Source organism: Cygnus olor, chromosome 4 (genome assembly GCF_009769625.2).
Source record: "Cygnus olor isolate bCygOlo1 chromosome 4, bCygOlo1.pri.v2, whole genome shotgun sequence".
NCBI classification, from domain to species: domain Eukaryota; kingdom Metazoa; phylum Chordata; class Aves; order Anseriformes; family Anatidae; genus Cygnus; species Cygnus olor.
Genome location: NC_049172.1, coordinates 45,032,901 through 45,046,123, shown reverse-complemented (window position 1 = coordinate 45,046,123; position 13,223 = coordinate 45,032,901). Strand labels below are relative to the sequence as shown.

At 39.9% G+C, this 13,223-nt stretch overlaps 1 protein-coding gene and 1 long non-coding RNA gene across 3 annotated transcripts in view; one reads left to right on the top strand and one right to left on the bottom strand.

Annotated features, from left to right (window-relative positions):
* SYNPO2 (synaptopodin 2) overlaps positions 1 to 13,223 on the top strand; it is a 93,282-nt gene that overhangs the window by 58,143 nt on the left and 21,916 nt on the right. The window contains 4 exon segments of the mRNA XM_040556203.1: positions 2,169 to 2,320; positions 6,695 to 7,488; positions 10,696 to 10,985; positions 10,987 to 12,879. Coding sequence (XP_040412137.1) covers positions 2,169 to 2,320; positions 6,695 to 7,488; positions 10,696 to 10,985; positions 10,987 to 12,879 — 3,129 coding nt within the window.
* The window catches only part of LOC121069764, a 78,723-nt gene continuing 69,052 nt past the window's right edge, over positions 3,553 to 13,223 (bottom strand). For both annotated transcript variants that reach the window (XR_005819605.1, XR_005819604.1), the window contains 2 exons: positions 6,654 to 6,726; positions 3,553 to 5,047 (listed from right to left, as the gene is read on the bottom strand). This is a non-coding gene — a long non-coding RNA (uncharacterized LOC121069764). The remainder of the gene's footprint in view (positions 5,048 to 6,653; positions 6,727 to 13,223) is intronic.

The window sequence follows — 13,223 nt, the reverse complement described above, 5'->3', positions numbered from 1 at the left end:
CTAATGTGCATATGAACTGCAATGGAACCAGACAGTGACGTATAGTGACTTACAGCAATTTCTTTCCTGCATGTCCAGTCAAAGAAGGGGTTGAGTTTTCTTACAAAGGTCCAAGTATCTCACAACTTGTGATCTTTTAACAATTCATGAGGCAGAAAAAGGGACTGAAGGGCCCTTTCAAGAACAGTAAAAAGATGTTCAATGTCCTTGTCTATTTTCTTTGAATGCTACCAAGGAGTCTGTTAAAAAAAATAATGTAATTGTTTGAGCTGTATATAATTTATATAGATGTACTAACATTGTACATATGTACTTTTTGACATAAATCACTGAAGTTATGGAATGGGTAACAATTTCTCTCCTTAGACAGCTGTAATAGTAATCTATGGCAGAACTGACCCTATATTCTCGGACACTTAATAAAGAAACAGAAACAAGTTTTCTTTTCACATCATAGGTATCACCTTACACAATTTCTGTATTCACATGTTGCTATAATTACTGTTCACATGTCTTTAGAAAAAGGATCACTCTACATTCTTCCTAGCATCCACATTAAATATTTATATTCAGGCCTGGGGTGCCCTGTAAAATTTTAACAGCATAGCTTCCTATTTCAAAAAACAATAACAAAAAATTAACCTAAATACTAGCTCATATATGAAGCACAACAATAATGACTGTCTAAATTCATTTCTTCCCAAAGTACAAGGATGTTTATGTTCTTGCCTAAGGGAAGATAAACACAGCAGCATACCACTCCATATTTGTAAATGTTAACTCCCCTGCAAGGTAGTAACCAGCTTCTGTATGCACCAGCCATCTGTTTCTTCACTGCTCAAAAAGCCATAATATGACATACAGCTATGCATAAATTGAAACAACAAAGATCTATGTCCCCACCACAAAAAAATATGTTCAGTCTCACTCTTCATTCTACACATTATTCTGACTTCAAGAAACTTCAAAATAGCCTCCAGAAATGGCTTCTGGGCCCTAGCCTATCAGGATATAGGGCATAATTCCATAGGTCACTGGGACTACTGGATGCTCAGGACCAGTATATATCAGAAGTAACTCTCCTAGAGTCAGTGGAGACTGACTGCTGCTGTGAGTGTGATAGAGCTATGCTACTTCTATAAAATTTTCAAGAAAATACTCTGAGGATTTTATTAATCATTGTAACATATTGGATAATGTATTGACCTATCAATTGAGTATTGTCTAAGGCCAAAGTACTCACACAAACAGATAAAAGATACAGAGAAAAGAACCCAAGGACGACCCTTTTATGTGTATGTGTCATTCTAAAATACTCTTGCAAGTATCCTGGTTAATAATAATGTACTGTTTGCCAAATATGTACTTTAAAAATAGCAGTCAACTGTATGGCATACCTTGAGTGGTGTTAAAGCCGTCTAGGCTTTGTTATACACAAACTATGATAAGTTATAACATGCTGCCAGTGGAAAAAGGAGTGAAACAGCAAAAACCAAGCTGCACAGATTATCGAATGAGTACTTAATGGGGAAGATTGAACCCTAACAGGCATGTCTTAATTTTTAATAAATCAAGGAACTTATTCAGATGACTAAACATGGATTTAGGACTTCAGTGATTCGGATGTTTATAATTTGGCAACTAAACCTATGGCTGGGCACCTAAGGAAAAGTGTCCAGTATATCAGAAATCCGTATACGTACAGCCCTAATAGCATGCAGGTGTTGACATTCTGCCTAGAGTAGCCCGATGTTATACACTCTTCTTTTGAAACCTTGTCCTGGATTTCAGCTCTTGTAGTCTTCCATTTTGAAGTTACTGAGATTTTTTTGCCTTTCTGCTAGACTCTGATTGACTGTTGTCCCAAACTTCCATGTCTCCCTTTTTTCAAAAAAAAAAAAAAGAAAAAAAAAAAAAGTCCATCCTGCTTGACATCTAGCACACAAGCTCAATAAAGCAGAAGTTTTTGTATTTGTTATTACTGGCCAGAACAGTATTAACCTCAAATGGGCCAAGTTATTGATTTGTGTTACCAGAAATTTGTATTTGATCAATAACACTGATCCTTTCATTTCATACAGATAAAATTAAGTTGGGGACATAATTGCTGCTGTTTTCAAATAAACACTAATTGTGCAATTTGGAATTTTGTTTTTGACTCATTGTAGGTTCGCAGCAAAAGCAAAGCAGCTAAGGCTGGCCTGTGTGAGGGGGATGAGGTGGTGTCTATCAATGGCAAACCCTGTGGAGACTTAACCTATGCTGAAGTTATCGTTCTGATGGAAAGCTTGACTGACGTCCTGCAGATGCTTATCAAGAGGTACAGGAATGCTCAGAATGCTTTGGTGTGATTCTGTTTGGTGAACCATGTGGAAAATGCTGGTGTTGTATGCACTCATTTTGCAGACCTCTACCGTGAGCTTCTGATAGCTCTCTTATTCGTGTCTGTAAATCTGTTGGTATGGAAAAGGGAGGGAAGACAGAGTATTTGATCTGAAGGAATTAAGGTATATAATTCAAACAGCACAGTTCAGGCACAGAATTAAGAATCCAGTCTCCAAATATAACAATTTTATTTCTTATTAACTGTCCTTGCTACTTACAAGGTATCCACTACTGTATCTGCATACTGCAGAGTCTTGAGTTCAATTATTCTCTCCACCCCTTTGAAGTAGTGAAGTGTTGTTATTCCCCATAGATAGGGAAGTGAGGCTTACAAAAAGCAAAGGCTGTATAGATGGAGAAAGTATGTTACATAGATATGCCTTGATGATGACATGGCAAACGGTCATCTTGGGTGGCAAAATGTGTGAGTAGTCAGGAGGGTGAGAGGGTCTGGAAATCATGAATTCTATTTTTGTAGCCGTTATCGCTTCACTAGATGAGGTGGGGCGAGTCACTTACAGCTCTCTGGATCTCAGCTTCTCCATTTATAAATCGGTGATAGTGAATTTTACTTTTCTTTGAAAATGCTTCGAGCTTCTTAGAGTAGAGAACCTTCATGTGAATTTATGAGCAAGCAAGCATTACTGCTCACTGAATATCGGTCTACTCCTAGGGGGTTCTGTAATGGTCATCAGTTTAACATATGCTGTCCTGAGTTGGGAACCACCAACAGTGAGCACATTCTTCCCAAACTTTGTGCATTCAGATAAGATGAAGTCTGAACTGCCTTCAGCGTGGGTTAAAAGAGGAAGAAAAGACCTTAGACTTTCCCATTCCTTGTAAGGAATTATGGCTCCCTGTTGAACTGCTGCAGTTCCCTGTATCTGCTCTCACACATGCAGAAGCAGGAGGACAGACAGGGCCAGGATTCATCACAACAGCTAACAGAGCAGTGTCACTGGAAAGGCTGAAAGGACACTGCTGCAAAAAGGCACCTGCCTGTGATTACCAGGAATGTTGAAAAAAGCAAGTGACATTCCTCTGTGGTTTCTGCAACCTGTGTAAGGGAAACTTTTCCGAAGTGTCTCGGAGTTTGAAGTCACAATCTGCCTTCAAAACAAAATGCTCTGAAAGAATATTCATTTTGGTTATAACAGACATTTTGCACGGCCTGTCTGTGCATCTTGTTTTCGGCTAAGCAGTGGATCAATGTGATGAGATCAGGGGAACAGTGATAGCTGAACATTACAGCTTACCTTCTACATAGTGCATGCCTCCTGTTTCTGGTTCAGCAGTGTATCATCTGAGTGCTCCTCATGTGATATCTGCATTCCAATGTTTTTATTTCATAGCATGACAACTGAAAATGCACTTGTGAAAATTATATTTGTGGCTGACTGGCTGCCTGCTTTGCAGCCATACAAATAATTCCATATGCTTTGAATCCTAGTTTGCTGCTGCTCTTTAACTGACATTTCAGTTGGTAAGAACCACATTACGCTCTAGCTGAAACTGCCTGCACAACTTCTATTCACTCCACTGCTTCTGCTTGAATGTATGGTGAACAGTAATACGTGTCCCGAAAATCAGAATCAAACCAGAGTTTTTATGACCTGTAATTCAGTGTTTCATGGAATGAAACTGTGTTTCTTATAAATTTTAAGAAAATTGCAGTTGCTCAACAGTTGGCTTGCTCTGAAAGTGACTAAAATATTCTAAAGGAATTAACTACAAGAATCTGTGAATTTCTTCTCATCAGCTCATCACCCCCAACTCCCAGTACCTCCTGTCAGTATCTTCCCTGGCAGGGAAGAATGAACTGAAATGCTTCTCCTCCCTTGTCACACTCTCTGTGGTTAATAGCCCATCAACACCACCACCAGAAGGATTTTTCAGGAAGTGTCTTATCACACTCTTAGAGAACAATGAGAAGCAAGTCATTCCTTTCCTGAGTAGCCATCTCATGAAAAGGCTAGAAATCATAAGGAAGGAATAATGCCTAATTAAAGTGGTATTCCAATGGTAATCTCTGCATACAAACTTATTTCGCTAGTAGGGAAGAGTATTTCTTCTTGGAAGGCTTCTGACTGTTCCTGAAGTATTTACACAAAGGATGAGACTTTCAAAAGCATTTATTGTTGACCTAATTTGGCTCTTACTGAACTTACTGGTAGAAAAAATAGCTTTTAAAGTAGTTTTTGAAATGCTACTGGGGCTTTGGTGTCTAAAAAAGTTTTCCTGATCTCCTGTAAACCACAGTCAGTTTCTGACCAGCAATGCCCACAAAATCTTTGGTTTGCAGGATCAGAGGAAAGAGACATCCTGCAGGGCAAGCACCCTCCAGATGCCATGTAGGGAAGCATATTACTGACCTTCCCAACAAATGATGAACAGATGTATCCAGGAAACATTGAGAGTGGGGACAGAAAAGCTAGCCTGCCCTTTTCACATCAGTGTTAGCAACTCCTGGGCTACTGCTGAGTCTAGAAACAAAATTTCTAGGGGTAGGCAGGGAGTGTGCTCAATGCATACCAAAATGAAATGCACCATGTAGGGAGTAAAACATGACTCTGAGACAAACCCTGCTGTACTGACTCCTTGAGTTCTGCTTCCTTCCTGGAATTATACCAGGGATGTTGTTCCTGCAGTGAGCTGGAAAGACCTGAAACAAAAATAATAATTTGACAAAACAATCATAAATAACAAAAAAGAGATCAGACCAAGTATTCTGCTTCTTGACACATGGATACACATTTATGTCTATATAGAGTAGAAGTATATCCATAAGTAGCAAAGGCCTTTTAAGGTGGAAATCTTTCTCTCTCATACATACACACAATCACTCAGCTACCAATAAAGGCTAACATTTAGCTGACCCACCCCCAGTCTCATATCCAACATGGAAATGTTTATGGATTTCTGTAATTTATCTGTACTTGAGCAGTGCAACTGATCACCCAAATAGCATAATGTGATGGAATCCAGCAGCCCTCACAAGGAGCTCCCTAAATCAAAATCTGTCTGACCTTTATGTAGCTCCATATGTGGTTTAATGGATGTTATACATTTTATGCTATTTGAGGCAGACACACACTACTACAAACAGTATGCCACATGGCAAGAAATGCAAGTGTTATTGAAGCTTCTTCAGTATACTGACAGATTTATTTCTTCTGTCACTTCTTCCAGCCTTTCTTTGTAGGGGGTTCCAAAGTTTCAGAATAGTTGGGACCTGCTTTTGATTTCAGAAAACACTACAGTACTTGATGTGAATACTTTACTGAGGGTACCTACCTCTCCCCTCATTTGAAAAAGTGCTTTGCTACCTTCTAGTCTACAGAAAGCCTTAATAGCATGTTGCAGTCTTGTGCAGAAAAAGGTTTATTCTTAAAGTACTAAATAGTCATTATGGTCACTACTTTTCAGAGTGCTGAAAGAGGAAGCTAGAGAGTACACTAAGAGTCATAAAACCAATGACACAGCCCAACTGGACCAGGGGAATAAATAGTTCGAAAAAGGGAGTTAGTGAGGTACGCAGGAGGCTTCAGGAAGTCAAAGTCATATTTGCCAGTCAGAAATATGTTTTTTTTCATAACTAGGAAATATTGTCTGGCTTCAGTAACCTGTCTCATTGGATCACCAGAACAGGCCCAGAATGTTTCAATTATTCCACGATATATATGGATGATGATTCTCACAGGAATTCTTTGAATGTGTATTTTAAGTATTCAATCCCCTCCCTCTCCCTTCCTCCCTCCCTCTTATCCTCATCCAGTTCTTATCTGTTCCTTAGAGAGTAAACTACTTGAGACAGCAACTGTGTGTGAGGAAGGTGCCTAAAGCAGTTGTGGTAGTAGCTACAGAACCGAAAAAAAAAAAAAGCACAGTTCTGGTGTCATGCAAAGTTAATTTTCTCATGCACATGTGAAAGATGAAGAAGTATTGTCCTAGAAGCCTCAGTAGCATCACTATAACAGAAGTGTGTCTGTGAAAGCAAACTGATGTTAGAAATGATATGATTCAATACTGCAGAAGGATGGTAGTAGGATCATAGTTATTATCCTACAGCAATAAAGTAATTTCCCTCTTACTGAACTGTTAACTTGAAGAATTTTGGAATATACAAAGATGTTTTAATTTAAGACCTCTACATTCTGGCAAAATTCTTCTACTTAAATGGACCTGCTTGCAGGTACCACAATTAAGTTAGGGGAAAAATACTATACAAAAGTTGCTTTCGTAACTGTACTTACAATTACTGTACTTACAGCAGCTTAATTTCTTGAATTACTTGTTTATGTATGTGCAGATCGTCCAGTGGAATAAATGAAGCTTTGAGCGCTGAAAGAGAAAATGGAAAGCATGATAACATAAAAAATGAGGACTATAGGGAGAGCGCTACACTACAGATTAATACAGCCAAAGAGATACCCCATGGAGACTTATGCATCACAGAGATATACAGTGAGACTCACCAGGCAGCAGGAGAAAGCAACATACACTTTTCTGAAATGAAACAACAGACCACACAAAGCCACAGAATTGCTCCTAAAGTAATAGGCACCTCCAAAGTGCTTGTGACAGATGAGTCTGCTCTCAGAGGGAAGAGAGAAGAAAGAAGGCCAGGCACTATGGTTGAGTTGCAGTTGTCCCTCTCAAATGACAGTCACAAGAGCACCAATGCTCCTGCTGTGACTCTCCTAGGGGCAGAAAAATGCGTCCCTTCAGGGAGAGGACCCACTGTACAAGAAGATGGAACTAGCCCTGTAATTGCAATTCCCCTGGGTGTGAAAGAGGGCAACATCCAGTGGTCAAGCAAAGTAGTCCAATTTTCTAGTGGCAAAGAGGTCAAGAGGATCCAAGGTGCAGCTCCATCTATCCCCAGGGTGGAGGTGATCCTAGACTGTTCAGACAGGGAGAAGGAAGCACCCAGGTCTCTAGCTGAAAGGGGGTGTGTTGATTCTCAAGTGGAAGGAGGGCAGTCAGAAGCACCTCCTTCCCTCCTCTCCTTTGCAATCTCATCAGAAGGCACAGAGCAGGGAGAAGACAACCAGCACTCAGAAAGGGATCACAGACCTCTCAAGCACAGGGCGAGGCACGCAAGTAAGTATATCCCATCTAATCATTCACACTGCCTAAGGGTATCTTTTCTAACTTGAAACATCTTTTCAGAATTCAGATCGCATTAGGAAAAAAATGTTTAGACTTTTTTCTGCAGTTTTCTAACTTCCCTCTCTCTTTGTCTTCTAAACAATGTTTCTATTCTTGCTTTATGTATTTTTTCAAGGTAATGCAATGCTCCTGTTGATGAGCCAAGTGTATACCCATGCCTTAACTGTGCTGAATAATTTTGCTTGGTAGACTTCCACTTTGAAATTATCTCATGACTTTGTCCAACTAAATAGACTTATATCTCCAAAAAGGGATGAATTCTGCTGGGCTTCTCATGCACATTAAAAGGAAATCTGTAGAATATTAAAAAAAAAAAGAAGTTGCTGGCACACATCTAAATGAATCCTGTGGATTTCTCCTTTTACAGCAAAAACTTTGTCGTCATTTCCATCATCTAAAATCAAAGCCATGCTTCTGCTCTTGATAATAAAAAGTTGATAATAAAAAAGGCTATTAGAAAAGCTTGATGTTGTCTGCAGAAGAGATTTTGACAGACACTAGCATATGTATAACTGTTACATGATCCTTTCAGTTTTGTCAGTCTTCTCTAGACTGTAAAGTGAACTATTTCTTCTGACTCCAAACCCAGAGGTCAACTCCAAAATCTGTCCAAGAAATTTACATGAAAGTACACTTGAAATTGAATCCAGTATCAGTTGAGTGTAGATATGTAAAAATCATTTATTATTTTATTAATTTGGGACCTTTCTATTGTTTTTGTTGTTTGTTTGTGTTTCCCAACAATGTTAAGAATCCTGTCCAGGGATTTAGTAACAGTATGGCAAAGCTGCTTGAATGCATGCAATGATATACTGTAGCAACAAGCTATTTTATATGCAGTGTTGGAATTAGCCTGCTAACCCATTGCTAATTCCTCTGTAAGCATATTTTTAGCATGATAACCATTTGTATCTTATTGGCAAGTGGATTAAGCAGTTACTTATGCCTAAGTGTCTGTATCGAATCCACATATTTTTGGCATATTAAATGGACCATATAAAAAGAGTACACATACTTTACATTTTGGCTGTGTAGCTAGAACCAGCTGTGGGACTGTGCATGTCTTTCTCAGTGAATTACTTGCACTGCTTTTCCAAGGAGGCAAAAATATACAGAACAAATTACTTATTACATGATATATTCTTCTTTCAAGTAGGACATATTCTGCCTTTTTCACATATCAACTATGTCATTCTCAACTATTGCTAAGCTGGTGGCAGACATTATTATTAGGAACCATCAATTTTACCTATAAAAATGTTTGCTTTTATAATTATTTGTAAAATACAATCTACACATTAAAACCATCACAGGGTAATAGTCTGAATGCAGCAAATACCACACATATAAGACATGTTTCTGTAAAATTAAAAGCTATAACACAGCATTTAAGTTTAAACTACAGAAGAATATTTATTACAGGTGTTTTATCTCAGCAGAAATTTTATCTGTAAACAGTTATCAGATTATATTTATCTGATTAATATTTCTTCTGCCGATCTATTGATTAAGTAATTACAGGGATGAGTTAGGAAAAGATACACTATTAAATGAAGAGTCTCAATTTTTGCTTTCCACAAAACTGAGTATCTGCTGAATCCCCCTCCTGGCAAAACAGTCACTGCTGATGCAAGTAGCTTATTTGAAAGCATGGAACTTACATGCTGAAGGGTGACCGTTGCAGAGTCACTCTAATGCTACAGGCCATACTTTTGGAAAATGTCTCCAGCAACTATTGTAAGCATTTGGCTTGTCAAAGGAGTGAGCCAAGGATTTCGTGATTTGGCCCTCTTGAAATAAAATACTACAAATTGCTGGTACAGACACCGCGCTCTTTTCTCTTTTATAGGTTCTTGTGAGAACCATTGGTCTAGTCATGCTGTCATCTGGCATGATGGCAAAACTCCAAGTTTCTTTAATAGGAGAAGTATCAGGCTCCATCCTCTGACATAGCTAAAAGGATCATTAATAGAAAATACAGCACAGGGCTTTCTTTAACCAGTTTGCTTTATTTATGCTAACAGAAGATATTAAATAATGTACTGTTCTGTTTTCATATATCAGAGGCACACTTTTTCCTTTTGAATTTAACTGGAAGGGGACCATTGATTTAGGCAGGAACAGCTTTAAATCATTTCTTTTTAAAAGGGAGAGGCCAGTGAGGCAGTCATGCTGGCGTACAGTGCACCTATCAGCTTTACAGCTGTGTATATTCTTGCTCCACATGACTTGATGAAAACCAATAGTTTATACTTTAAGAAATACACATTACCGATGCATGGTAGTGAATACTCTTGACAAGTTAGCTGAGCCTCCTCCATTCAGTTTTTAAATGTGTATTCATTCTTGCCACATTTTAAAAATAAATATTCTGGAGACGTTATATCCTACACAATTTTGGATTATGTTTCAGGCAAGTTAAGTTTGTTAAAGGACTGAAACCTGCTTTACATTTTTACAACTGTGTACTGTGGGGCCAAACTCCCACTGTCTTCCAGGGGGCTGAAAGTTGATGCTAATAGTTTCTTTGGATGACTCTGTGGATATATACTTGCTTTTAAATAGCTAATGCATATAAAGGTACCTACTTTTATCAATTATACACATTCTGAAATGCATATGAGTAAAATAAACTCATAAATGGCAGAAGCTGCTACCGCCATCAGACACAACACACAATTTCATTTGCTCTCAGATGTTAAGCAGACATGGGCCTGGCTGGCTGTGAATCTCTTCTGTAAGCCTAGGAACTGTGGTCAAACACTTGAATTGAATAAATAAGAAAATACTGTCCAGCTGTTGCTGCTGAGATGACTTACAGGAATAAAAACCAAGAAATTAGAAATGGACACATGTGATGTTCCTGTTGAAGCAAAGAAAGAGATGTAGCCTTTGAATTTGTAGGGGTGTGCCTCTAACTAAGGAATGCTGGGTGGGGAATTTATACCACAGTTGCTACTGTGGGCAAAGCTTCAGCATAACAACCTCTCCATGCACAAGAAAAGAAATGTTTTAATACGGGGAAGAGGGACAGTAGGTAAATTTCACTATAGACAGATGTGTAACTATTTGCTAATATACTCCTTGCATTTTTGTGGGTTGCATGCAATTAAATGTGCACTTCAATTCTTTCCATAGGACTCCGGCGAAGTGAGAGCCTGTCAGAGAAGCAGGTCAAAGAAGCCAAATCTAAATGTAAAAGTATTGCATTGCTGCTGACAGCAGCTCCCAATCCCAATTCCAAGGGGGTGTTGATGTTCAAGAAGCGTCGTCAAAGGGCAAGGAAATATACTTTAGTGAGCTACGGTACTGGGGAGCTAGAACGTGACGAAGACGAGGGTGAAGAAGGTGAAGGTGAAGAGGGGGACAAAGAAAACACTTTTGAAGTGAGTTTGCTTGCAACGAGTGAGTCAGAAATAGATGAAGATTTTTTTTTCTGACATTGACAACGACGGCAAGATTGTGACATTTGATTGGGATAGCAGTCTACTTGAGGTGGAAAAGAAGACAAAAAGTGGAGACGAGATGCAGACGCTTCCAGAAAGCACAGGTAAAGGGGCCCTCATGTTTGCAAAGAGACGGCAGAGAATGGATCAGATCACAGCTGAGCAAGAGGAGATGAAGGCACGCACAGGGCATGCAGAGGAGCAAAGGGAAGTCACCATGTCAGAGAACTTCCAGAAAGTAAGCTCTTCAGCCTACCAAACAAAAGAGGAAGAAATGTCAAGACAGCAGACCTGTGTAAGCAAAAGTTACACAGACGTGAGCCAGAATCATGGTAAAATTGTACAACAAAATGGGTTTGGCTTAGCACCAGACACAAACCTCTCTTTTCAGTCCTCTGAAGCTCAAAAAGCAGCATCTTTGAATAGAACAGCTAAACCCTTCCCTTCTGGGGTTCAAAACCGAGCAGCTGCACCATTTTCACCCACAAGAAATGTCACTAGTCCTCTTTCAGATATACCAGCACCCCCGCCCTACTGCTCTATTAGCCCACCGCCTGAGAATTTTTACAGACCCGTATCAGCTCCTGCAACAAGCAAAGCTGCGCCAGTCGTGTGGTCACTCACAGAGCCAACCGAACGCATAGCATCCAGAGATGAAAGGATTGCCGTGCCAGCCAAAAGAACTGGGATATTGCAAGAGGCAAAGAGAAGAAGCACATCAAAACCTATGTTCTCTTTCAAAGAAGCACCCAAAGTAAATCCTAATCCTGCCCTGTTGTCCCTCGTACACAACACAGAAGGCAAAAAGGGTACTGGAGCTGGTTTTGAGTCAGGACCTGAAGAAGACTACCTCAGTTTGGGAGCAGAAGCTTGCAATTTTATGCAGAGTCAAGCATCTAAACAAAAGACCCCTCCTCCTATTGCTCCAAAGCCTTCAGTCAAGGTCTCTCCTACTGCTGGTACCCCAGTTTCACCCGTTTGGTCACCTCCAGCTGTGGCTGCTAACAAGGCTCCTTCTTTCCCAGCTCCAGCCTCACCTCAGGCAGCGTACCCTGCACCACTCAAATCCCCACAGTATCCTCATTCTCCTTCTGCCAATCCCCCAAATACTCTCAACCTCGCTGGTCCTTTCAAAGGGCCTCAGGCAACGCTAGCGAGTCCAAACCACACACCCAAGACACCAGTCACACCAAGTGCTGGAGAAACAAAGACGCCCTTTGAGATGCCACCAGCTATGAGTGGAAAAGGAGCACAACTATTTGCCAGAAGGCACTCTCGAATGGAGAAGTATGTGGTCGATTCAGAGACTGTGCAAGCAAACATGGCACGAGCCTCATCTCCAACTCCATCTTTACCAGCTTCTTGGAAATATTCATCTAATGTCCGAGCACCTCCACCTGTAGCTTACAATCCCATCCACAGCCCATCTTATCCTCTTGCTGCTACCAAACCTTCCTCTAAGTCTGCTGCTGCTACCAAAAATACCAAAAGAAAACCTAAGAAAGGTCTCAATGCTTTGGATATTATGAAACATCAGCCTTACCAACTTGATGCGTCTTTATTTACTTTTCAACCTCCAAGTACTAAGGAAAGCCTAGCTATTAAGCAGACATCAAAGTTGCCTACTTCAAAGCAAGCTCTGTCTTTACGACCACCTGGTGCTGGCTCTCCTACTAACGCCCGGGCATCTTCAGTGTACTCCGTGCCAGCCTACAGTACACAGCCTTCATATCAGTCAAATGCCTCTACCCCAGTAAATGAGTCCTATTCACCTACAGGCTACTCTGCATTTTCTAAGCCGGAAACAACCACTTCCCCTTTGTTTACTGCTCCGAGGCCAAAATTTTCAGCAAAGAAAGTTGGCGTCACTGCACAGGTGTGGAAGCCATCAATTATTGAAGAGTAAACCTTACAGCTGAAACTTAGTGTCCACTTTGCTTGCCATGCATTAATTGTTTGCAGTGGTAACTGGGCACACAAAGAGTGCCAGTAGTATTCCTTAGCTTACTTAATAACTTCAGATGTATCACCTCAAATCTGGGTCCAAAATACTTGAACTTTTTTAAGGAATCAAAATAGATAAAAATTTTTAGGATATTTAAGCATAATATCAGATGCTTTATACACATAACATCCTGCAATAAATTCACACCATCGTGTTAAGTAAGCAGGACACTAGGTTTTTGCTTTAAGATGACTACAATACAAACAACAGTAAGC